This window comes from Elaeis guineensis, chromosome 13 (assembly GCF_000442705.2).
Source record: "Elaeis guineensis isolate ETL-2024a chromosome 13, EG11, whole genome shotgun sequence".
Taxonomy (NCBI): Eukaryota; Viridiplantae; Streptophyta; class Magnoliopsida; order Arecales; family Arecaceae; genus Elaeis; species Elaeis guineensis.
In genome coordinates this window covers 20,096,761-20,122,212 of record NC_026005.2, presented here as the reverse complement: position 1 = coordinate 20,122,212, position 25,452 = coordinate 20,096,761, and the positions used below count along the sequence as shown (strand labels likewise).

At 37.0% G+C, this 25,452-nt stretch overlaps 1 protein-coding gene across 1 annotated transcript; it reads left to right on the top strand.

The window, feature by feature from the left end:
- The first annotated feature begins 422 nt into the window (after window positions 1-422).
- LOC105056297 (formate dehydrogenase, mitochondrial) lies at window positions 423-23,713 on the top strand. Its single transcript, XM_010938442.3, has 6 exons — window positions 423-629; window positions 1,609-1,780; window positions 2,707-3,247; window positions 4,244-4,368; window positions 23,214-23,326; window positions 23,419-23,713. The coding sequence occupies exons 1-6, from the start codon at window positions 543-545 to the stop codon at window positions 23,530-23,532; spliced, it is 1,152 nt and encodes a 383-aa protein (XP_010936744.2). The 5' UTR covers window positions 423-542; the 3' UTR covers window positions 23,533-23,713.
- Window positions 23,714-25,452: the final 1,739 nt, after the last annotated feature.

The following is a 25,452-nucleotide window of genomic DNA, read 5'->3' as shown; positions in this document are numbered from 1 at the left end:
CTACGTAGAAATTTAGGTGGAATGGGATGGTGAGGTGGTAATCAAAAAACATAATTTTGAATGACATTTTATCCTGTTTGCATTATTTTGATAAATAAATTAAAAATTAAATTATTTTTATAAATAATTTTTTTTTTTAATTAATTAGGTAAAGTACTCGAATGTATTTTATTCCCGAAAAGGCGCAACAAAAAGGAGCGACTCGTTTCACAGCTGCCAGTCCGTCATGGCTCTGGATCGCGTATCGGTACCCAATCACTAGTTGGAGGCAACATTCATCCGTTGATTGCCACGTCCCGTAAATTCTTGAAACTGTGGGTACGTGTCAGATGATCAGATGATCAAAATTCTCTCGCGAATGAGCCAGGACACTGGATCCAAGTTGGACAGATCTACGCCCCTCGCGCTTACGGAGACCTGGCACCACTTTCGTCTTCTTCTGCCTCTCACACTCTGTCTCTTGTATCTTTGAACTCTCGCCACCATCTCCCCAAACCTCTACCCGCAAGGCCCCTACACTCCTCCCCTCTAACTTTGAATCGATGGCGACGTTGCGGGCGATGAAGCACGCGATTCGGTCCCTGGCTCCGAGGGTTCTTGATGCCTCTTCTCTCGCGAGACAGCTCCACGTAATCTATTAAAATTTCCATTTTTTGGATTCGTTTAAGTATCACTCCGAGTACTTTTAGGTGGTTTGTTTTTGATCTCACTTCTTGAAGTGATTTGGAGGACATCCTATTTTTCTCTCCCATTTTAAGTATCGTACTGCTGCCTGTTCCTCAAATCTTGTTTAAAAATTAATTTTTAGTTATTTTGACAAAATAGCGTATAAATTTTCCATCTTTAATTGTTTTCAAGTACTACTTTGAGGAAGTTTCAGGTTATTTGCTTCAGTTCTTGCTAGATGGAGTGATTTGGAGTGTTTAGTGTTTTTGGTATATTTTGGTAATTTATTACTAGAACACTACTAGTTGAGCTTTGAGAAATTGTTCCTTTTTGGATTAAGTAATGCAAAAATTAGCTTTCCATTTTTTATTTTTTATTGAAGTATTAGTTTGAGTGAGCTTCAGGTGATGGGCTTCCTGCCCATTGTTTGCAGTGATTCGGAGCAGTTTCTAAGTGTTTTAAATTTTGTTTGCTATTTTTTTGATATAATTCCACTGAAAGTGCTTCCCCTTAATAGAAATTAGAGTGAAAGTTGAGGTTTAAGTGAACACTGTTCTTCCATTTTTGTACACAAAGCCATCTGCCAGGCTTTGTTTCCTCCCTTTTTTCTCCTTTTTATCGAGAGATGAGATGAGAAAACTTTAGCTTTATTGCTGGCTGCTTATTTAGTCGTCTTGAGTGTAGTCTTCATATATGGATTATTATTTTTTCATGTATCAAGAATCTGGTTTTGTTAGAAAAAGCCAAAATCATTCTCCCGGAAGTGAATGTATAAGGTGTAATTTTCTGAAGCAGTCTGCAACCTTAGATCTTTTCACTGCCACTATTTTGTTTCCTGGGATTTGAAGTCGACTTCTTTATTCATTTTCGGTCTTTGGATCACCATATGCCTCAAGAGTACAGACTATGGTTGCCTGGTTTTGATTTTTTGATATCATGCAGGCTTCCCCTGGGAGCAAAAAGATTGTTGGAGTGTTCTACAAGGCCAATGAATATGCAGCAATGAATCCTAACTTCTTTGGGTGCGCTGAGGGAAGCTTGGGCATTCGGGAGTGGCTGGAATCACAGGGCCACCAGTACATTGTCACTGATGACAAAGAAGGCCCGAACTGTGGTCAGTATTTGATGATTTAAAATTAATTATGTTTGTAAGCTTTAGATTTTAATGTGTAATAGTTAGTGAACTGAAACTATGCATCAATATCAATAAATCGTACACTAATTATTGGTTAAATTTAAACATTTTTCTGCTCAAATCTATCGAGGGATAAATTTATCAATTTTTCTTAAGAGTTAGTTGCATGGAAGATCAGAAGGGAGCTAGATATGGAAAGGAGTTTGGATGTGTGTCATGTGGTCCATTAGGAGGAAGGAGACCTAAGAAAACCAGATTGGTAGAAGAAAGACTTGACAAACTAGCATTTGACCTTGGATTTCACTCTTGGTAGTTGGTAAGTGTATGGTACAAAAGAATTCACTGAATTGGCTGAAGTCCATGGGCAGGATATTTGGCTATCACATGGATAGACATATATTCATGTAGGAGATTCTATGCTTCTTAGCTAGTAATGCACTGTTTATCTTGCTTCAGTTCACTCAACTATTAGCAAGTTTAAATTATTTTCTTGAAATTGCCTTGGAATTTTGGTGCACTGAATTGCTTTCATCTATCAAAGAGGAAACACCGTCAGAAAACAAGAGGAAAAAAAAGACTCTCTTATTGGCTTATGCTGCTTTATAATAATTTTCTGCAGCCCTATACCACACATATAATTTCACTGGTTTAAAATGTAGTCTTTATCAATGCCATTTTATGCATCATGTTATAACATATATAACATCAGTATAATTGAAATTGTGCAAAGTCTATATGTGATTCCAAAATTCATGGCTAACACATGGATTCACTCTTTCCTTATTTGTGATGGATAACATATCTCATTTTCAAGTCATAAAGTAATATACATTTGGACAGTCTATTAATCTAATGCTCACTTTGATTAGATGTTGCAATACTAAAATTTCTGTGTTCTTACCCAGAGCTTGAGAAACATATCCCTGATCTGCATGTTTTAATATCCACCCCCTTCCATCCGGCCTATGTTACGGCGGAGAGAATCAAGAAGGCCAAGAACTTGCAACTTCTTCTCACTGCTGGGATTGGCTCTGACCACATAGATTTGAAAGCAGCAGCTGAAGCTGGACTGACTGTTGCTGAGGTCACCGGAAGCAATGTGGTCTCGGTTGCAGAAGATGAGCTTCTGCGAATTCTCATTCTTGTTCGAAACTTTCTTCCAGGTTATCATCAGGTGATTAAAGGTGAATGGAATGTTGCAGCCATTGCATATAGGGCCTACGACCTTGAAGGCAAGACTGTTGGGACTGTTGGGGCTGGTCGCATTGGAAAGCTTTTGCTCCAGCGTCTAAAGCCCTTCAACTGCAATCTGCTGTACCATGATCGGCTCAAAATGGAACCTCAACTAGAGAAAGACATTGGGGCAAAATTTGAGGAAGATCTTGATGCTATGCTTCCTAAGTGTGACATTGTTGTTATCAACATGCCTCTTACTGAGAAAACTAGGTATGTTTTTCTTGATCTGTCTAGTTTTCTTTGTTATGAATTTAATTTTTCAGTTTTTTTATTTGGAACTCCTAAGGTCCCTTTGCAAAAGTTACAACTTAAAATTAAGTTTATTCTATATGAAATGGTTCATGTTTCTAGAAAATTTATTTGGCATAGATCACTGGGGAAAAACTTATGCCAGAGTCAATTTATCATCACTGGTAGCTTTCTAGAGGCATATGCAGGCATAATGAAGTTATGGTAAGCTACAAAGATTGCTTCTGAGGTGTAACCAAACTACAAATAGCACTAACAAAGATGCTGGTGGTAATATTTTTCTCATAACTTGAGTTATACATTCCATAAGAAGAGCTTTTATCACTTATAGTTTCATGGCGACGATGAATCACATCATTGAGAGGTAAGGTGTGCTCTCTTTCTTTTAGAACTACAGTTTTTGTTTTTCATTGGACAAGTGCTCTTAGTTTGTTCTTGTTATTCATTTCCATGTTGGAAATATCTCCTGTCTTTATCAGCATAGGACATCTATTTCTGCATTTTGTAAGGTTTCCAGAGCAAAAATACTAAAACTTTCCTGCAGTTGAAGTTTCAATAATATTCAAGTTTTCCTCAAAAGTTAGGTGTCAGAATAACCATTCATGTAATTGTTTGCAACTCCTCTTAAGTATGTCAGGATATAGGGAATACCTATTCAAGATGCCTTATTGCAAAAAAAAATTACTGTTATTTATACAGCTTAGGTAGGCAGTGATCACTGAAATTTGAACTTGTTAGAATTATAATAGGGCGATGATCATAAGCTGGATCTGCAAGTCTACTGTCAATAGATGTAACAAGGATGTGCTTATTGATTTTTAGCTATTTTGCATTGTCTGTCCATTGACCAGGATAATGTGTTTGCTATTTTTTCGAAATCTGTGACTCTGTCTACACAATATATCCTATGCTATTAAATGCTCATCTTCTTCATTATGTAACTATTCTTTTCTTCAGAGGAATGTTTAACAAAGATAAAATTGCAAAGATGAAGAAGGGAGTTCTCATTGTAAATAATGCCCGAGGAGCAATCATGGATACTCAAGCAGTTGCAGATGCATGCTCCAGTGGCCACATTGCAGGTATATTACTGTTCATCTACTAGTTTTGTGGGGGAATAATTGAATCTCTATCTGAAATTCTACTTCCCATTTGTGAAAATTTACTTCTTGTTTGTTATGGTGATCCAACTCTTGATATCATCTTGTATGATAACTCAGTCCCAGTTTGGATCTAGATGTTTGAGTCATAGCTTTAGCTGGACTACTTATATAATCTTTCTAATAATGCAAGGTAAGATCTGAAGTGTGGAGGTTTATGGAGGAGTTAAATTACAGTTGTTACAGAACCATATGTGATGCTTATGCATGAATGAACATGTTATAGTAGTCCATTTAAAAGAGATTGAAAAACCATTTTACCATGGATGTATGAGCGTTGAAGCCAAACTAAGCTGGTTTTGCATGTTAAATCTTCCTTGTTTATTTGTGTACCATAGTTATAGGCTGCTGTCATAAACTGATAACACAACTTACCTAATCATTATCCTGTTTGTTTTGACTGGACCATGGTAATTGGTCCAGATAAAGTGAAGTTTGGTTCCTCTTGTATGCTAGCAAACATGTTAAATTATCGGGTAGAATGAACTTGCCTAGAAACAATTGGTTAACCATGAAGAGAGACTGTGTGAAACTGTAAGAGATCTTGTCACGAATTCATAGACAAGCAAGTGTAAATTGGGAATGGCCCATTAATGAGTGTCAAGAATGATAGTCAAGTCTTGTGACAAGGATTTCGAGACCAAAATGGGTCTTGAGAAAATAGGAGTGCTGTATCATGTGAGTCGAGCAATAATGTTTGGTCTCAAAGCTGCAAGGATATTAAGGTGGCAAAGACATGCAGAGCGGAGGCCTATTACCTGGTGCTTGTCTAATGCAACTATGCACTCCAAAATGTTCGCTATGAGAAGTAAAATTGATTGACGTGATTTCATGAGGAAAGCAGTGGTTTCTTGAGCAAATAACAACTCAGATGCATCTGACATGGACACAGACCCAGCAACGAATGTAGGAAGGGCATATATTGGATTGATCAATCACCTTGAAAAAAAAACATGTATATAGTCTTGCTGATGTGAGTCTAGTGTCGGAAAGAAAAAACTTGCAAGATGATGGGGGCTATAGCTGAAGCATTTGAGTTGGGAAATGGGGGAAATGGTGTTTGTAGGATATGCTCGACATTCTTAATACAATACGTGGAACAACAGTTGAATATTCAAAAGGAGATGTGGTTGAGTTTCACAGATATAAGATAGTACGAGAAGGCACCAAGGAGTTGCAAGAGTTTGTCATGGTCCCGATCAAGAAGAAAGCCAACAGTTATCAAATGAGTTCCAGAAAGGATTACAGTTGGCCAAGAGGGGGTGGGGTGGGAGAGTAGAGAGAGGCTTAAGCTCCAAGGTCATTAAGAAACACAAATGATGCCAAGTTTAGTTGACAAACGTAATTTCTGAAGCAATAGAAGATGGAAGTCCCTAGTCAACTAAGTTTTGGCTGACATGTTTCTCATTGACTGATTGGTCAAGAGAAAGAATCTCACTAGTTATAGAAGGATGGTTAATCAAATTTTAAGGGATGGAATAATGAAAAATCAACTTTACTGCTTGATGTCCAGTTTTAGAATTCTCTTTTATCAAGGATCATGTCAAAGCAACCCTCAATGCACTATTCTCTAGCATCTGAAAGTGGTTCTTTTTATTTTTTTCGTGATCATAGTATCCAGTGGATGGTTGGATGGTGGAAGTGTTAGATTTTATTTAAAATTTAAATAAAATAATTGGTCCTCAACACTATCTCCTATAACAGATATCAATTATCTCATTGAGGGATAAGGCTTGGTGGTTTCAACTGTTTAAGTTGTTGTAACTTCCTTGATGGGAGGAAGGCCTATAAAATAGATAAGGTAGAGGATCCCTAACTTAGGCAATTCATAAGCCCTGTGCCCATCACGTAGAATTGCACATAAGTTCGAAGAAACTCTCAAAAATTCGTGACTATAACTGGAGGTCAATATTTCTCATTCTTCCGCTATATATGCTTATGCAAATATATCTTCATGGGTCATAGTTTACATGTGGTATCAGAGCAGCAAATTTTCCTCTGCCTAGCATGTGTATGCACCTTCTCTTAAATGGTAAATTATTTATATGATAAAATGACATGTTTTAATATGATTAGTTTGTCAAATAATATTGTTTTGCTCTCCGGTTTCATTAATATGGAGAAAAGACCCTTTAATGGCATCTTTGTGTAGAGCGCATATTAGATCGTGATTTTTACAGGGTATGTTCCTTTCTTCAAGGGGATTGTGTGGTTAAATTTTGGCTGGAAACCATTGAGCAAATTGTGAGTTTTCACGAGATCAACTTTTTGACAACATAATAAACATTCATTTTTCGAAGGCCTTTTCTCTCTCTACATTGAGTTTCTTCTTTCAAGTCTGGTGTCTTTTGAAACCTTGTTCAAAGAGCTTTCCAACGACATATTATTTACTCAATTTCATTAAGAAATGAGAGAGTTATAGTTGTTCAAAGATTGCATCGTGCGATCGAATTTTCTGAGTTGAAGAAGAAAAATAACTTATTCATGGATGCACGCCCATGTGCATAGGCGGCATATGGGTTCCACCCCACCTCTCCAGTAGCATATGAAGCCATGAATCTGATAGAAAACAGGATAGGCAGCATGTGTAGATTTTAAAATTTTGAAAACATGCAGCAAAAAATAAATCGGGTTAAATCTTTTAACCCCACATGCAAGATACCAGATCTAAACCTATCCAAGTCCAGAAGAAAGCATATATAATTAATCTGAAATTTAAGAAAAATATAAAATCATATTTCATTATTTTTGCGCGGATAAAAATTCACCACTTCAGATGATCTCGGATTCGTAGAAGATGGAGCCGCATACGTGTCCGGCCTCTACGGGTATCCATCGAGATCAATCTCGAACTTTTCTTCTTGTAGAAGATTCTTCTCAAGAAGAACCTTGGCCTTGAGGATTCTGATCAACTCTTTTGATCTTAACTGAGAGATCAATTCCTTGATCTGCAGCCTTCTTCTTCTTCTCCTCGATCCTTGATCTCTAAGTCACCAGAACTCCTAGGCATGTGGAAGAGAGAACACCCAACCTTTGGGCATGGAAAGGAAGAATATGAGAGAGAGGAGGCGTGGAGATGGAGAGAGGGAAGATTTTTTTGATGAAAAATCAATACTAAGAAACCCTAGAGACCTCCCTTTAAATAGACATAAGTCCTGACACATTAGGAATCCTGTCATCTTAAAAAGGTAGATCTTTATCTCATAAGAATCTTCTACTTTTTAAATATGATTTATGCCAAATAAAATCAGATATAAAAGGTAATGAATCAATCCTTTTAAGCATGTACAATAGTCATCCATGGAATACATGTCAGGTGGTTGGGGCGCCAACTCTTGGCGCCCCACAAAGGGATCTCCAGCCATAAGAGATGGGGCATGGACCCCACCCTATCTCCTTCACGTCATGACACATAAGAGGGGGTGGGCCCCTCTAGGATATGACGCTCAATAATTTTCAAAAAAGAAAAATTATGCCACTCATTCTTCCATCTATTCCACATGCATACTTAGAGATAATTAGGAGATATGGAAGAGATAATGTTAGGATAATTATGCCAACTAATTGACTTAATTAAATCCTCTTGGACTTATAATTAAGAGCCCAATTAAACCCAAATGAATTTAGGTTAGGTTCAAGGCTATGGACTTGATCAAATCAAAGTCCTCAGAAGAATTAGGTTTAACCATGTGCTAGCATGATTCTTATAAACCTAATAGAGTTTCAAATAAATCTTAACCTAATTGAAACTTCATAAGTTCAATTGGCAAATTCGAGATTAAATCCCTTAATGTGTGACCTCATAGGTTCCATTCTATATGATAGTGAGATATATTGTGATCTCTATCATAATATCATCGAAACTCTTTTCAATGAATTAGAATATTTTCAATTCTACCTTTCGAGGGCCATCGATCATCAAGATGATGTCCGATGAGTCTCACAATCTACAAGTGACACCTAGCAGTATGTAGTGACGATCCAGTAGAATGAAAATACGAACCCCTAGGTGCAGTTATCGTATGATTTAGTACTTCTATCGTGAGTCTCGACTTGATGGAGGTCATGGAGAATTCGTCAAATTTCATCGTCAGTCTTATGTAAGATTGGCTCGACTCAAGTTCATTTGTGAATCCTATAGAAATTCTTTTTCAGTATTCATACTTACTTTGGTCAAAGACTTTCTGAACTCAATCTCGCAAATCACATAGGACTTCTCTTTTCTACCAAGATCGATAAATTTCATCTAGGTGCATCCTACTCCAAACAGCTAATCTGAATCTACTGAAGCCAACATACACAGTAAGGATCCGAATGGCTTGGGATCAAGGAAACGTGCAGTCAAACTCAGTAGTCTCGCTGTGAATAGCCAATATCATCGCAGGTCAAAGGACCACTCATACCACTGCAGCATCGAAAAGATCACTAACGAGTGAGTAGACATCCATGTGGTTCTTGTGTTGGTCACATTCAGTGTAAGTTATTTTCTAACAACCACCTACACCTTCATCCCAGTGTCTCTACACTGCAGACCCAAGACTCATCTGCCCACAAGGGAGGTGAACTGTGCATCGATTTCAAATGGATTGATCACTATCCTCCGTGATGATCCTTTGATCGGAGCATTTAGAAATTAACCACTAATTAATGTATGTCTCAAATTCTTAACTCTTTAAGAATATATAAAAATTATCTTTGTTAATTTCTAAGACAAATCATGGACACATAAGTATGATTGAAAAAAAAAGCTCTTTATTTATAATGAAAGTATTACAAGTACAAATTTAGGCCCTGCAAATACATAATGTGTCAGCCAACAATTGATTTCTAGGGTACATCCAACAAACTCCCACTTGACCTAAAGCCAATTGGCCATATACTTAGATCCATCTTTTCATGATGAGCTTTGATCTTCTGTTGGCTGAGAGGCTTGGTTAGTAGATCCGCTACATTTAGCGCGGAGTCAACTCTCTGCACCTTGACGAACTTCTTTTCGAGGTATTCGCGTATGATGTGAAATCGTCGCTCTATGTGTTGGACTTTTGGTGAGACTTGGGCTCCTTAGCAAGGGCTATAGCGCCGTTGTTGTCACAGTGCAGTGCAATGACATCTGATGGCATCACATCCAGCTCTGCAACGAATTTCTTGAACCAAAAGACTTCCTTAGCAGCTTCAGAGGTGGCGATGTACTCGACTTTTATGGTCGAATCTGCAATGATTGACTGCTTGGAATTCTTTCAGTTAACTGTACCATCATTACACAAGAAGATACACCCCGATGTAGATTTTCTATTATCGACATCAACCATAAAGTCTGAATCGGTGTATCCCTCAACTTTCAGCTCTGATCCTCCACCAAAGACCAACATTAAATCCTTAGTCCTTTTCAAGTACTTAAGGATGTTTTTAACAGCAATCCAGTGTTCTTCATCTGGATTTGCCTAATATCTGTTCGTGACCCTCACGGCAAGTGCTATATTAGGACGTGTACATAATATGGCATACATGAGGCTCCCTATTGCTGAAGCATAAGGGATCTTGCTCATGCGTTGGATCTCCTCAGGTGTATCTGGACACATCTTCTTGGAGAGATAAATGCCATGTCTAAGAGGCAAAAGATCCCTCTTGGAGTTTTCCATGCTGAATCTCTTCAGCACCTCCTCTATATATATTACCGTGAGAGTCCTATCATTCTCTTAGATCTTTCTCTATAGACTTTTATACCAAGAATGTGGAAGCTTCTCCTAGATTTTCATGGCAAACTCTTTCGACAACTATACTTTGATCGATGTCAGCATGAAAATATCATTCCCAATCAGGAGGATGTCATCCACGTACAATACGAGGAATGTGACAGCGTCTCATTGATCTTTTTATACACACATGGCTTCTCGTGTTTGATGAAATCAAATATTTTGATCATATCATTGAAGCGAGTGTTCCAACTCCGAGATGCTTGCTTGAGTCCATATATGGACCTTTGCAGCTTGCAGACCTTGTGATCACTATCATTGGACATGAAACCCAGAGGCTACTCCATATAGATATTTTCTCAAGATATTCATTTAGGAAAGTAGTTTTTACATCCATCTGCCAAATTTCATAATCATGAAATGCTGCTATAGCAAGAAGAGTACGGATGGATTTCAGCATGACTACGGGAGAAAAGGTTTCATGATAGTCGATGCCTTCGCGTTGACTATAACCTTTCGCAACTAGCCTTGCCTTATATGTCTCTATCTTACCATCCGATCCAATTTTCTTTTGTAAATCTATTTACACCCAATAGGTACAATACCTTCAGTTGGATCTACTAAGGATCAAATCTGGTTAGAATGCATAGAGTCAATTTCTGACTTCATTGCTTTCATCTATTTCTCGGAGTCTACATCTAATATTGCCTCATCGTAGGTTTTGGGATCACTCCTAATGTCCCTATCTCCCACAAGGAATGCTTTCTTTAAATTTTTTATAAGAATACCTAAGTATTTTTCAGTAGGATGGGAGACCCTATTTGATCTACGAGGTGGAGGAGGTATCACATCTACTGGCTCGTTACTGAGTTCAGGTTCTCGAACTCGATGCTCTTCAGAGACTTTCTCTTCGAGCTCAATCTTCCTCCCACTGCCTCCATCTTGAATAAATTCTTTTTTCAGGAATACGGCATGACGGCTCACAATTACATTGTGATCCTCAAGAATATAGAAGTAGTATCACATGGTTTCCTTAGGATACCCTATAAAATGAGCCCTAAAGGACCTAGGCTCTAACTTGTCCGTCTGCTGTCTCTTGACATGGGCTGGACATCCCCAAATCTTGAGATACCCAAGAGTTGATTTTTTACCATGTCATAACTCATATGGTATGGTAGGAATGGATTTAGAGGGAATCCGATTCAAGAGATGAATCGCAGACAGCAAAGCATGTCCCCAAAGAAAGTCAGAAAGATCTGTGAAGCTCATCATAGACCGAACCATATCCAATAGGGTTCAATTCCTCCTCTCGGATATCCCATTGAGTTGAGGTATTCCTGGAGGTGTCCATTGTGGGACTGCCATTTTTTTTGAGATAGGTCCGAAATTCTTCACTAAGGTATTCTCCTCCTCGATCTGATAAAAGAACCTTTATGAGTTTTTCGGTCTATTTTTCTACTTCATGTCTGAATTCTATAAACGTTTCAAAGGCTTCAAACTTTTAGTGCATTAGATACACAAAACCATATCGTGAATAATCATCAGTAAAGGTTATGAAGTAGATATAGCCACCCCTGATTTCTACATCAAATGGACCACACACGTCAGTGTGTACCAGCTCTAATATCTCAGTGGCCCTTTCTCCTTGTCCCACAAAAGGCAGTTTGGCCATTTTTTCTTGAAGACATGATTCACAGACTGGATAAGACTCGAAAGTCAATGGTCCAAGAAGACCATCTTTCTCCAGTTTGTTGAGTCTGTCCTCTCCAATATGGCCTAGCCTAAGGTGCTACAGATACTTTTGGTTGATCCTATCTCTAGATCTCTTAGATCCTATGGCATTCACAATTTGCTCTTTAATGTTTACACTTGCATCGGTATGCAAATGGTAAAGACCGTCAATCAAGAAAGCACGTGCCACAAGTTCATTTTCAAAATAAATAGAACACATATCTTTATTGAAATGAAAATTGTAATTATTCTGTGCCAGCATAGAGATAGAAAACAAATTTCTACTGGCTACAGGTACAAAGTAACAGTCTTTCAAAAACAAACTAAATCCCAACGATAGTCGCAGAGGATAGGTTCCAACGGCCACAGCAGCAATCCTTGCTTCATTGCCGACTCGGAGAGTGATTTCGCCTTCCCTCAGCCTCCTAACTTCTTCAAGACCCTGCATTGAAGTACACAAATGAACACTTGAACCAGAATCAAGAACCCAACTAGAAGAAGAGGAAACCGTTAGGTTAGTTTCTATAACAAGCAACTCAGACATACTTTCAGAAGGCCCATCCTTCTTCCTGTTTTGACAGTTGCCAGGTAGGTCGGATAGTTCCTTCTCCAGTGGCCTTCGACATTGCAATGAAAATATTTTCCTTTATCGTCGGTTTTTTTCGAAACTTGTTTCTTGGGCTTGGCCTCGTTCTTTTGTTTCTTTGCGGGCTTTTTCTTCTTCTTGAAAGAAGACTTCTGTTTGGAGGAAGCCCGCTCCACAGCCAGAACTGTGCCCCTTGAACTTTTCAAGATGCCTTCTACAGTCACCAGCATATTCAATAACTCTGACAAAGTAGCATCAATCTTATTCATATGGTAGTTTATAATGAACTGTCCATATGAGTCAGGAAGAGATTGGAGGATCAGATCCACCTGTAGTTCTTTGTCCATGTTCATACCGAGCTTCTGAAGCTCCTCTATGTCCTTGATCATTATCAAACAATGATCACTGACGGCCTGCCCATCACGCATCTTTGCTCTGAAAATCTCCAGGAGACTTCAAAATGAGCTGTGCGACTCTGTTCACCATACAACTCTTGCAGGTGAACTAGCATTTCTTTGACAGTCCTCATATCTTCGTGCTGTTGCTGAAGATCGTTGGATATGGATGCTAAGATGTAGCACTTTGCTTTGTTATCTTCGTCCATCCACTTTTCAAGTGTATTTCGTTGATCAACGGATGGGCGACCAGATAACTCAGACGCTTCCTGATCGAGGACATGGGTGAGCTTTTCGGAATTGAGAACGATTCTCAAATTTCGGAGCTAGTCTTTGTAATTGGTGTCGGTCAACCTATTTGTATCGAGGATTCGGATTAAAAGGTTTGAACTTGACATGATTATCTGCAGAGAGAACAGTTTCTAATTAAATTTTATACTTATAATATTGTTTGTTTTAGGAACTTTAAAAACAAACAAAAAACTCCCACTATTTTCTCGAATCTCCCACACTCCTCAGGTGGAGAAACGAAAACTTATACGCGATCGGTTTCAAGTGGGTACTGCGGTCTCATTAATCTATACACACCTCACCTAACAGTTATTGATGAGTACAGATCGATGAGTGGACAATACTTTATCCATTGCTTCATTAAGTAAGATGCAGCGGGCTAAGTCTCTAAGTCCTGTGATCTCACCTAACAGTTATGGGTACATTCCTTAGTTAAGTCAAACCCATCGTTCACCAGTGGGTGCAAAGCCGTCATTGAGACCCTCATCTAATAGTTATTGGGCCCAACCCCATCTCTAACCCGAGACATCACATGTCAATAGAGTGATTGTACCTTTTGATGCAATCGAACCACTGTAACCAGCCGAAAATGATCAACGTCAGGAAGGTACCCACATCTCTACAACGATGGAAGACCTCTAGACTTAATATTTAATGAGGAGATTTGGATTTAGGTCTTTTCTAAATCAGTAGATCTGATATCCGACTGATTAAATTAGATTAGTACATCAATATGTCTAACCAGTCTAGCTGGCATGGGTGAACTCGAGTCAACAAGTAACCTAATACGAAACTAAATCTTCCAATATGGCTAGGTAAGTTAAGATGCGTGGGGGTTCTCCCGTTGCTTTTCTTAGACACCAATCAAAATTGGTCAGGTCAAACAACGGAACCAATTAAATAACCACCATCTAAATACTTGTTTTAGACATCAAATTGGTCGATTAGAATCGATTAGATTAATCTATTGAAACGGATCCGAGTCATTTAGCCAAATTTTGGTCTTGAGTCAATCAACTCACATCAAAATGTGAATCGATGCGACCAACTATAACTAAAGTCGACTTTGAACCCCTTTGATCTAATCTCAATCATCCATCGATTAGGTTCAATCAACTGCTCAAAATCAAAAAATAGGTTTTAGCCTGATCTAATCAATTAGATCCTAATTGTAGTTTGATCACTTAGACCTAATTTGTTCAACCCATACCCACATGCAACAACTTAATTTTAGATCTAAAAATGATTTTAGATTATATTTCATTGCATGCTATTAATGGCTTATGATCTTGAAACTGTTTCAGATCTAAACCTAGTTTCATATATCGAATATATATAGTTTCAGATCTAAATTAAATATGCATCACAAATACATTAATTTCAGATCTAAAACTAAATTTACACATATCAAATATATATAAAATCAGATATAAAATAATGATTAAAATATTTTGAAAGCACCTTTTCAAAAATTGATTCACATCAAACTAGGACAACCTTTACAATATATGGGGTAAACTCTATATCAGGACAACTTTATGCCAGTTTGATGTGAACTTTTAATCATTTTAATTTCAGATCTAAATCAAAAATAAACATATCATATATGTTAATTTTCAGATCTAAAAGATTTGATTTAATTATTTCAAAATAATTTTTAAAATCAATCAATCTCGTGCTAGGACAACCTTTGCAGTATAGGAGGTAAACCCTATACCAGGACAATCTTATATCAGCACAAAATTGATTTTAAATTATTAAAACTTTCAGATCTAACATAAAAATCAGATCATATGTGTTTTCAAAAAATCTGGCTCTAATACCACTGATAGATAACAGGATAGGCAGCATGTGTAGATTTTAAAATTTTGAAAATATGCAGCGAAAAATAAATCGGGTTAAATCCTTTAACCCCACATGCAAGATACCAGATCTAAACCTATCCAAGTCCAGAAGAAAGCACATATAATTAATTTGAAATTTAAGAAAAATATAAGATCATATCTCATTACCTTTGCGCGGGTAGAAATTCACCACTTCAGATGATCTCGGATTCGTAGAAGATAGAGCCGTACACGTGTCCGGCCTCTACGGATATCCATCAGGATCAATCTCGAACTTTTCTTCTTGTAGAAGATTCTTCTTCTCAAGAAGAATCTTGGCCTTGAGGACTCTGATCAACTCTTTTGATCTTAACTGAGAGATCAACTTCTTGATCTGCAGCCTTCTTCTTCTTCTCCTCGATCCTTGATCTCTAAGTCACCAGAACTCCTTCTAGTCATGTGGAAGAGAGAACATCCAACCTCTGGGCATGGAAAGGAAGAATATGAGAGAGAGGAGGCGTGGAGATGGAGAGAGAGAAGGTTTTCTTGATGAAAAATCAATATTAAGAAACCCTAGAGACCTCCCTTTAAATAGACATAAGTCCTGACACATATTAGGAACCTTGTCATCTTAAAAAGGTAGATCCTTATCTCATAAGAATCTTCTACCTTTTAAATATGATTTATGCCAAATAAAATTAAATATAAAAGATAATGAATCAGTCCTTTTAAGCATGTACAATAGCCATCCATGGAATACATGTCAGGTGGTTGGGACGCCAACTCTTGGCACCCTATAAAGGGATCTCCAGCCATAAGAGATGGGGCATGGACCCCACCCTCTCTCTTTCATGCCATGACACATAAGAGGGGGTGGGCCCCTCTAGGATATGACGCTCAATAATTTTCAAAAAAAAAAATTATGCCACCCATTCTTCCATCTATTCTACATGCATACTTAGAGATAATTAGGAGATATAGAAGAGATAATGTTAGGATAATTATGCCAACTAATTGACTTAATTAAATCTTCTTGGACTTATAATTAAGAGCTCAATTAAATCCAAATGAATTTAGGTTAGGTTCAAGGTTATGGACTTGATCAAATCAAAGTCCCGAAAAGAATTAAGTTTAACCATGTGCTAGCATGATTCTCATAAACCTAATAGAGTTTCAAATAAATCTTAACCCAATTGGAACTTCATAAGCTCAATTGGCAAATTCGAGATTAAATCTCTTAATGTGTGACCTCATAGGTTTCATTCTATCTGATAATGAGATATATTGTGATCTCTATCACAATATCATCAAAACTCTTTTCGATGGATTAGAATATTTTCAATTCTATCCTTCGAGGGTCATCGATCATCAAGATGACGCTTGATGAGTCTCACAATCCACCAGTGACATCTAGCAGTATGTAGTGGTGACCCAGTAGAATGAAAATACGAACTCCTAGGTGCAGTTATCGTATGATTTAGTCATTCTATCGTGAGTCCCGACTAGACGGAGGTCATGAAAAATTCGTTAAATCCCATCGTCAGTCTTATGTAAGATTGGCTCGATTTGAGTTTATTTGTGAATCCCATGGAAACTCTTTTTCAGTATTCATACTTGCTTTGGCCAAAGACTTTCTGAACTAAATCTCGCAAATCACATAGAACTTCTCCTTTTATACCAAGGTCGATAAATTCTATCTAGGTGCATCATACTCCAAATAGCGAACCTGAACCCACTGAAGCCAACATACACAGCAAGGATCCGAATGGCTAGGGACCAAGGGAACGTGCAGTCAAACTCAGTAGCCTCGCTGCGAATAGCCAATATCACCACAGATCAAAGGATCACTTATACCACTGCAGCATCGAGAAGACTACTGACGAGTGAGTAGACATCCATGTGGTTCTCGTGTTGGTCACGCTCAGTGCAAGTTGTTCTCTAACAACTATCTGCACCTTCATCCCAGTGTTTCTATACTGCAGATCCAAGACTCATCTGCCCACAAGGGAGGTGAACCGTACACCGATCTCAAATGGATTGATCACTGTCCTCCGTGATGATTCTTTCATTGGGAGCATTTAAAAATTAACCACTAATTAATGTATGTCTCAAATTCTTAACTCTTTAAGAATATACAAAAATCATCTTTATTACTTTCTAGGACAAATCATGGACACATAAGCATGATTGGAAAGAAAAAGCCCTTTATTTATAGTAAAAGTATTACAAGTAAAAATTTAGATCCTGAAAATACATAATGTGTCTGTCAACAATTGGCTTCTAGGGCACCAATCCAACAGAATCCTCCCTAAATCACTCATAAATGGATTTGGAATGGTCCAAAATTGTTAAAGTCGGCCACTTGCGGCGGCGTGTAAGGGCGCATGGGGGGAGTTTTAGAGCGTTCTTTGCCATATTCTTTAACCCTTGTTTTATGCTCAACATTTTGATATATATATTTTTGGTTTATATATTGATCTGTTAAATATTTTTCTTTTGAGAAATAAAGTGATAAATATGTTTTTAAATTAGATAAATTCATAATGGGAGCCTATTTAAGGATCTAATTTCATTTTTCATTTGGGTCTGTTTGAATAATTAGGCTGGACTTCTATTAGTTCTAAAGGAATTTGTCTAAATCAAAGATGTATGCATTTTACAAAATTTAATTTTCAGATTGAATTATTAGTGTTACATCTTTTGTGCATATTTATGTGTTAATCTACAAATTCGATGTCATATGATTAGCATATATTGATTAAGGAGTAGCGATAGCATCCTTAACTTTAAGAGTGTATGCATTGAGGATTATTTAAAAAAAAATCACATTTGGGTTAAAAGACATCAATTGTAATTAAATGTGTAAGTACACTATATCTTTGTCCATAGGGAGATAATCGTATTTGCATGTTTAATTAGGATGGAATAGAAATCTATTTTTATTTCTTAACTGACCCACAGGTGTTTCGAAATATGAGTAATTTCTAGTTTCATTATAAAAGTTTTTGCATGGAATTATTGTGTATTACAATTTTTGCCCACAAGTAGATTTTAATGACATGCTTATTCATGCTTATTTTGTGTATGACTTGCATTGGCAAGCATACCATATATACGCGATGCAATGTGCCTCAATTTGTGAAATGTAAGCATTGTTAAATTATTTATTTTATATTTTGTAGTAATTTCATCTTTGATTATATCTGAAAGTTCATCTGAAATTATTTACTTGAGTGGTGACAACCATAAGGCATGGAAGGAAAAAATTCTTCTTCATTTGGGCTGCATGGACCTTGACTATGCTCTTCGCAAGGAGGAGCCTCTTGCACCTACCGTTTCTAGCACTCCAGCTGAGATTGCATTATATGAACGTTGGGAGCGATCCAATCGCTTGAGTATAATGTTCATCAAATCTCGCATAAGGGCTAGCATTCGTGGGTCTATACCTGCATGTGACAAAGTCAAGGATTACATGAAGGCTATTGATGAACAATTTGAGAGTCTTCAGATAAATCACTTGCAAGCACCTTAATAGGACAGTTGTCATTAATGAAGCTCACCAGCACTAACGGTGTCCCGAGCACATAATGCAAATAAGGGACATGGCTGCTCAGCTTAAGTCCTAGGAGATTGAGATTTCTGGCTCATTCTTGGTGCAACTCATCCTCAAGTCTCTCCCTTCTCAGTATGGACCATTTAAAATTTTTTATAACACATAAGAAAAAATGGTCAGTGAATGAACTTTTGACCATGTGTGTGCAAGAAGAAGGGAGATTGAATCAAGAAATGGGTGAGAGTGCACATTTGGTTACACAAAGAGTCAGAAGCAAAGCCATAAAAGAAAGGGAAAGGCATTGTCCTTGTCCGTTCTGAGAACAAGGAGTTCTGAGAACAAGGAGGACGCCCATTGTTTCTTCTGTGAAAAGAAGGGACACTTGAGGAAGGACTGCCCCAAACGTAAGGCTTGGCTTGAAAAGAAAGGTAATCTCATCTCTTTAGTGTGTTTTGAATGTAATATGTTTGAAGTGTCTCATAACACATGGTGGATTGATTCTCGTTCTACAATCTATGTTTTTAATACCATGTAGGGTTTCTTAAACCAAAAAAAATCGATGGAAAGTGAATGAAACATCTATTCAGGCAATCGGATGAGTTCATATGTGGAAGCCATTGGAACTTGTAGATTAATTTTAAGTATTGGTTATGTTTTGGATTTAGAACGAACCTTTTACATTCCAAATTTTTTGAGAAATTTAATTTCTATTTCAAGACTCCTACATTTAGGTTTTTCTCTTCAGTTTATTAGAACTATTTTTATTTGAATGAAAAATTCAGTTGTGGTTAGAAATGGTACTTTGGATGATGATTTGTTTAATCTCCATCTGAATAATAATGTTTCCTATAATCTGACGGCTATGCATTGGTAACGTTGGAATAAAACATTGTGTCATGAATAAGAAATCCTCTATTTTGTGGTATCGGAGATTGGGACATATCTCCATAGAGAGAATCAAAAGATTAGTAAAGGATGGGGTGCTTCAGTCTCTTGACTTTACTGATTTTGATATATATGTAGATTGCATTAAGGGTAAGCAGACCAATAAGACACAAAAGGGTTCCAAGAGGAGTTCTGACAAATTAAAAATAATACACATTGATATTTGCTGTCTAGATATGAGCTCGAGTGGTCAGAAATACTTCATCTCTTTTATTGATGATTACTCACGATATATGTATATCTACCTGCTTTATAATAAAAATGAAGCACTAGATGCTTTAAAAGTTTATATAAAGCAGAGGTAGAGAAGCAATGTGGAAAACAAATTATAATCATAAGATCAAATAGAGATGGAGAATATTATGGTAGGTACATGGAAAGTGAACAAGCATCAGGTCTATTTGCCAAGTTTCTCGAGGAGTATGGTATTATAACACAATATACTATACCTGGCTCACCAGACCAGAATGATGTAGCAGAAAGAAGAAATTGGACGTTATTGGATATGGTAAGGAGTATGCTAAGCAACTCCAAACTTCCTACATCATTGTGGAGAGAAGCCCTTGAAACAGTTGTGTATATTTTAAATCGAGTTCCAACTAAGGTAGTTTCTAAAATGCCATTTGAAATATGAAAATGTTGGAAACTGAGTTTGAATCATATACGCATTTGGGGTTGCCTAGCTAAAGTACGGGTGTATAATCCACAAGAAAGGAAGTTAGATCCTAGGATTATTAGTGCATATTTTGTTGGCTATGCTGAAAAGTCCAAAGGATATAAGTTTTATTGTCCTTCCCATAACACTAAATTTGTAGAGTCTAGAAATACTAAGTTTCTTGAGAATGATGTGGATAGTGGGAGTGATCAATCTCAAAATATAATTTTGGAGGATGATCATATTTCTGATGTGAATCCCATAGTGAATGATACAATGGTTATTCTTTATGATGCCCATTTAGATAGGGTAAGTGTTGAACAACCAACCTTTAATGATCCACAGAATGTCTTAGAAGATCCTATCAGGGAACAGTCTCTTGAAGGGACAGATCCCATTGTGCAACATCCTCCACAAGAGGATAATGCTACAGCATTGAGGAGATTAACTAGGATAAGGAAACATGCAATTTCTAGTGATTATGAGATGTACCTACAAGAATATGACTTTGACATTTGTGTAGAGGATGACCCTGCGATGTTTTCACAAGCAATAAACGGTTATAAGTCCAAATTATGGTGTGATGCTACGATAGATGAAATAGACCTTATGGCGAGTAATCAAGTTTGGGACCTTGTAAAGTTGCCTGATGGAGCAAAATCCATAGGCTGTAAATGGGTTTTCAAGATCAAGAAGGATTCATTAGGTAATATTGAGCGCTACAAGGCCAGACTTGTTGCTACAGAGTTCACTCTGAAGGAAAGAATAGACTATAGAGAGACTCTCTCCTGTTTCTAAGAAAGATTCCTTCCATATCATCATGGCATTAGTTGTCCATTTTGACATGAAATTACATCAAATGGATGTGAAAATGGCATTCCTTGATGGTGATCTTGAAGCAGAGGTTTATGTGAAACAACTTGAAGAGATCATCTCACATGCTGGTGACCATTTAGTTTGCAAGTTTAAAAAGTCCATTTACGGGCTGAAATAGGCCTCCCATCAGTGGTATTTGAAGTTTCATAATGTTATCTCTTCATTTGGTTTTGTTGAGAACATCATGGATCAATATACATACCACAAGGTAAGTGGGAGTAAAATCATCTTTCTAGTTTTATATGTAGATGATATTTTGCTTTCAACTAATGATATGGGATTGTTACATGAGGTGAAACAATTCTTATCTTGAAATTTTGATATGAAAGATATGAGTGAGGCATCTTATGTTATTGGCATAAAGATCCATAGAGACAAATTTCAGGATATCTTGGGTTTGTCTCAGAAAGCTTATATAAATAAAGTTCTCGAGAGATTTTGGATGAAAGATTATTCACCTAGTGTAGCATCTATTATGAAAGGTGACAAGTTCAATTTGAACTAGTGTCCTAAAAATGATTTTGAAAGGGAACAGATGAAGAACATTCCTTATGCTTTAGCTGTTGGAAGCCTAATGTATGTTCAGGTTTGTACAAGGCCGGACATTGCATTTGCAATAGGAATATTGGGCAGATTCGGGCTTAGACCACTGAAAAGCTGCAAAGAAGGTTATGAGATATCTTCAAGGTACCAAAGATTTCATGCTTACATATAGACAGGCCGACAATTTGGAAGTTGTTGGATATTCAGATTCTGATTTGGCTGGTTGTGTTGACTCTTGTAAGTCAACATTAGGATACATCTTCATGTTTGCTGGTGGAGTTATATCTTGGAGAAGTGCAAAGCAGTCATTGGTTGCTACCTCTACCATGGAAGCCGAATTTGTTTCTTGTTTTGAGGCGACGTCACAGGATATTTGGTTAAGGAATTTTATTTCTAGGCTTCGAATTGTTGACTCAACGTCTAAGCCATTAAGAATTTATTGTGACAATTTGGCTGCTGTGTTCTTGGCTAAGAATAATAAAAGCGGGAGTCGAAGTAAACACATCGACATAAAGTATTTAGCCATCAAGGAGCGTATTAAATCAAATGAAGTGCTCATTGAATGCATTAGCATTGAACAGATGATTGCAAATCCTTTGATAAAAGGCATGCCACCAATGTTGTTTAAGGATCATATGACCCATATGGGACTTAGTTTAGAATTATTATTTTCTGATTGATTCGAGGTGTTATATTTCTATGACACATGTTTGTGATGAAATTCTATTTCTTTGTTTGTCTTCTCCTTTGGATTGTGTGTGTGTGTGTGTGCGTGTGTGTGTATGTATATGTGTATACACACACACAATCCAAAGGAGAAGACAAACAAAGAAATAGAATATATATATATATATATATATATATATATATATATATATATATGTTTGAGAATGACTAATATCATTATGTTTATAAGGATCCGAATAAGCATTTGAGGCTTATTCATAAAGTGCGAAACACATTGAGACAAGGGAATTGCAGTGTAATACATAGAAGGTAATACTTAATTAATCAAAAGACTTACCATCATGATTCGTGTACTTATTCTTGATTGAGCCTATGACAGTTGATTATGGATATATGAGCACGTAAGGTAAATTGTGTTCGGACTAAGTGGGAGAAAAGTTGGATTTTATTTAAAATTTAAATGAAATAATTGGTCCTCAATACTATCTCCTATAATAGATATCTATAATCTCATTGAGGGATAACTGGATAAGGCTTGGTGGTTTCAACTAGATAAGTTGCTGTAACTTCCTTGATTGGAGGAAGGTCTATAAAATAGATAAGGTAGAGGATCCTTAACTTAGGCAATTTATAAGCCCTATACCCATCATGTAGAATTGCATATAAGTTAGAAAAAACTCTCAAAAATTCGTGACTATGGCTGGAGGTCAGTATTTCTTATTCTTCCGCTATATATTCTTATGTAAACATATCTTCGTGGGCTATGGTTACAGGAAGTGCACTTCTTCCAACAAATCACAGTGAGCTGGTTCTTGCTGCCTGAAAAGAGGCTTATTCCAAAAAAAAACAAGAAAGAAAAATCATATATATATATATATATATATACACTAAACTTTTACCGTGTCCCTTCTTTTTTTTTTTTGGGAAGTTATATATATATATATGCATACTTGGTGCTTGAGTTACCACATTTTTTCCCCAATCTTCAGGTTACAGTGGTGATGTGTGGTACCCACAGCCTGCTCCAAAGGATCACCCATGGCGATACATGCCCAACCATGCAATGACACCTCATATTTCAGGAACTACCATTGACGCCCAAGTATGTCAATTTTGACCAAGTATCTATACTTCTGCTTTTTATCTCTTTCTGGTAGGTGATCTGATTGCTAAATTTAAACTGAAATGCTGCAGCTGAGGTATGCTGCTGGAACTAAGGACATGTTGGATAAATACTTCAAGGGAGAGGATTTCCCCCCACAAAACTACATTGTTAAGGAAGGCAAACTGGCGAGCCAGTACCTCTGATCGTACTTTGGTCGACGAAGGAGGGACTTCTTCCTACGAATCAGTGGGTGGGCTGTGCTGTTAGAAGTCCAAATAAATCCTATGAGTTCACTGTATGCATCTGTTGACTAACTCTTCTGTTGAAAGTAACAATTATGTCAGTAAACTGTGGTGGCTAGCAGCGAAATTGTCTTTCAGCTGATTGTGCTGTTCTTGATCGATGCATCAAGTTGATTCATAGCTTGGTTGGTTTCTGCACTTGAGTTTGTTTCGACGGTCCTGCTGAGTTTACAAACAGGAATTTGGAATCATTTGTATGTTGAAAATTCAGAAATATTCTGAATGAGGATGGAGAGGGGAGAGTCAGTTGAGCTCTTGTTGATAGATGCTGGTCCATTCATAAATTCAATAACCTACTATCTGATGCAGCTTATGGTCATGTTTAGATGGAAAGGAGGAAGAAGACATACGAAACAAAGGAGAGAAGACTGATAGAAAACAGGTTAGGCAGCATTTGTAGATTTTAAAGTTTTGAAAACATGTAGCGAAAAATAAATTAGATTAAATTTTTTAATCTTACATGCAAAATATCAGATTTAAACCTATCCAAGTCCAGAAGAAAGCATATATAATTAATCTGAAATTTAAAAAAAATATGAGATCATATCTCATTATCTTTGCGCGGGTAGAAATTCACCGTTTCAGATGATCTCGGATTCGTAGAAGATGGAGCCACATAAGTATTCGGCTTTGATCTTGAGGATTTTGATCAATTCGTTTGATCTTAACTGAGAGATCAACTCTTTGATCTACGGCCTTCTTCTTTTTTACCAGAACTCCTTCTAGGCATGTGGAAAAGAGAACACCCAACCTTGGGGCGTGGAAAGGAAGAATATGAGAGAGAAGAGGTGTGGAGATGGAGAGAGAGAATATTTTTTTGATGAAAAATCAATACTAAGAAATCTTAAAGATCTCTTTTTAAATAGACATAAGTCCTGACACATATTAGGAGTCCTGTCATCTTAAAAAGGTAGATCTTGATCTTATAAGAATCCTCTGCCTTATAAATATGATTTATGTCAAATAAAATCAGATATAAAAGGTAATGAATCAGCCCTTTTAAGCATGTACAATAGCCATCTATGGAATACATGTCAGGTGGTTGGGACGCCAACTCTTGGCACCCCACAAAGGGATCTCCAGTCATAAGAGATGGAGCATGAATCCCATCCTCTCTCTTTCATACCATGACACATAAGAGGGGGTGGGCTCCTCTAGGATATGACGCTCAATAATTTTCAAAAAAGAAAAATTATGCCATCTATTCTTCTATTTATTCCATATGCATACTTAGAGATAATTAGGAGATATGGAAGAGATAATGTTAGGATAATTATGCCAACTAATTGACTTAATTAAATCTTCTTGGATTTATAATTAAGAGCTCAATTAAATCCAAATGAATTTAGGTTAGGTTCAAGGCTATGGACTTGATCAAATCAAAGTCTCGAGAAGAATTAGGTTTAATCATATGCTAGCATGATTTTCATAAACCTAATAGAGTTTTAAATAAATCTTAACCCAATTGGAACTTCATAAGCCCAATTGGCAAATTCGAGATTAAATCTCTTAATGTGTGACTCCATAGGTTTCATTCTATCTGGTAGTGAGATATATTATGATCTCTATTACAATATCATCGAAACTCTTTTCGATGGATTGGAACATTTTCAATTCTACCCTTCGAGGGTCATCGATCATCAAGATGACACCCGATGAGTCTCACAATCCACTAGTGACACCTAGCAGTATGTAGTGGCGACCTAGTAGAATGAAAATATGAATTTCTAGGTGCAGTTATCCTATGATTTAGTCCTTCTATTGTGAGTTCCGACTTGACGAAGGTCATGGAGAACTTGTCAAATCCCATCGCCAGTCTTA

What these genes read in the sequence shown, in the direction of transcription:
- LOC105056297 (XM_010938442.3), top strand. Translation starts at nt 543, where the DNA reads ATGGCGACGTTGCGGGCGATGAAGCACGCGATTCGGTCCCTGGCTCCG. An exon ending in CCTCTTACTGAGAAAACTAG is followed by an intron (nt 3,248 to 4,243) that starts GTATGTTTTTCT and finishes TCTTTTCTTCAG; the next exon opens with AGGAATGTTTAACAAAGATA. An exon ending in CTCCAGTGGCCACATTGCAG is followed by an intron (nt 4,369 to 23,213) that starts GTATATTACTGT and finishes CCCAATCTTCAG; the next exon opens with GTTACAGTGGTGATGTGTGG.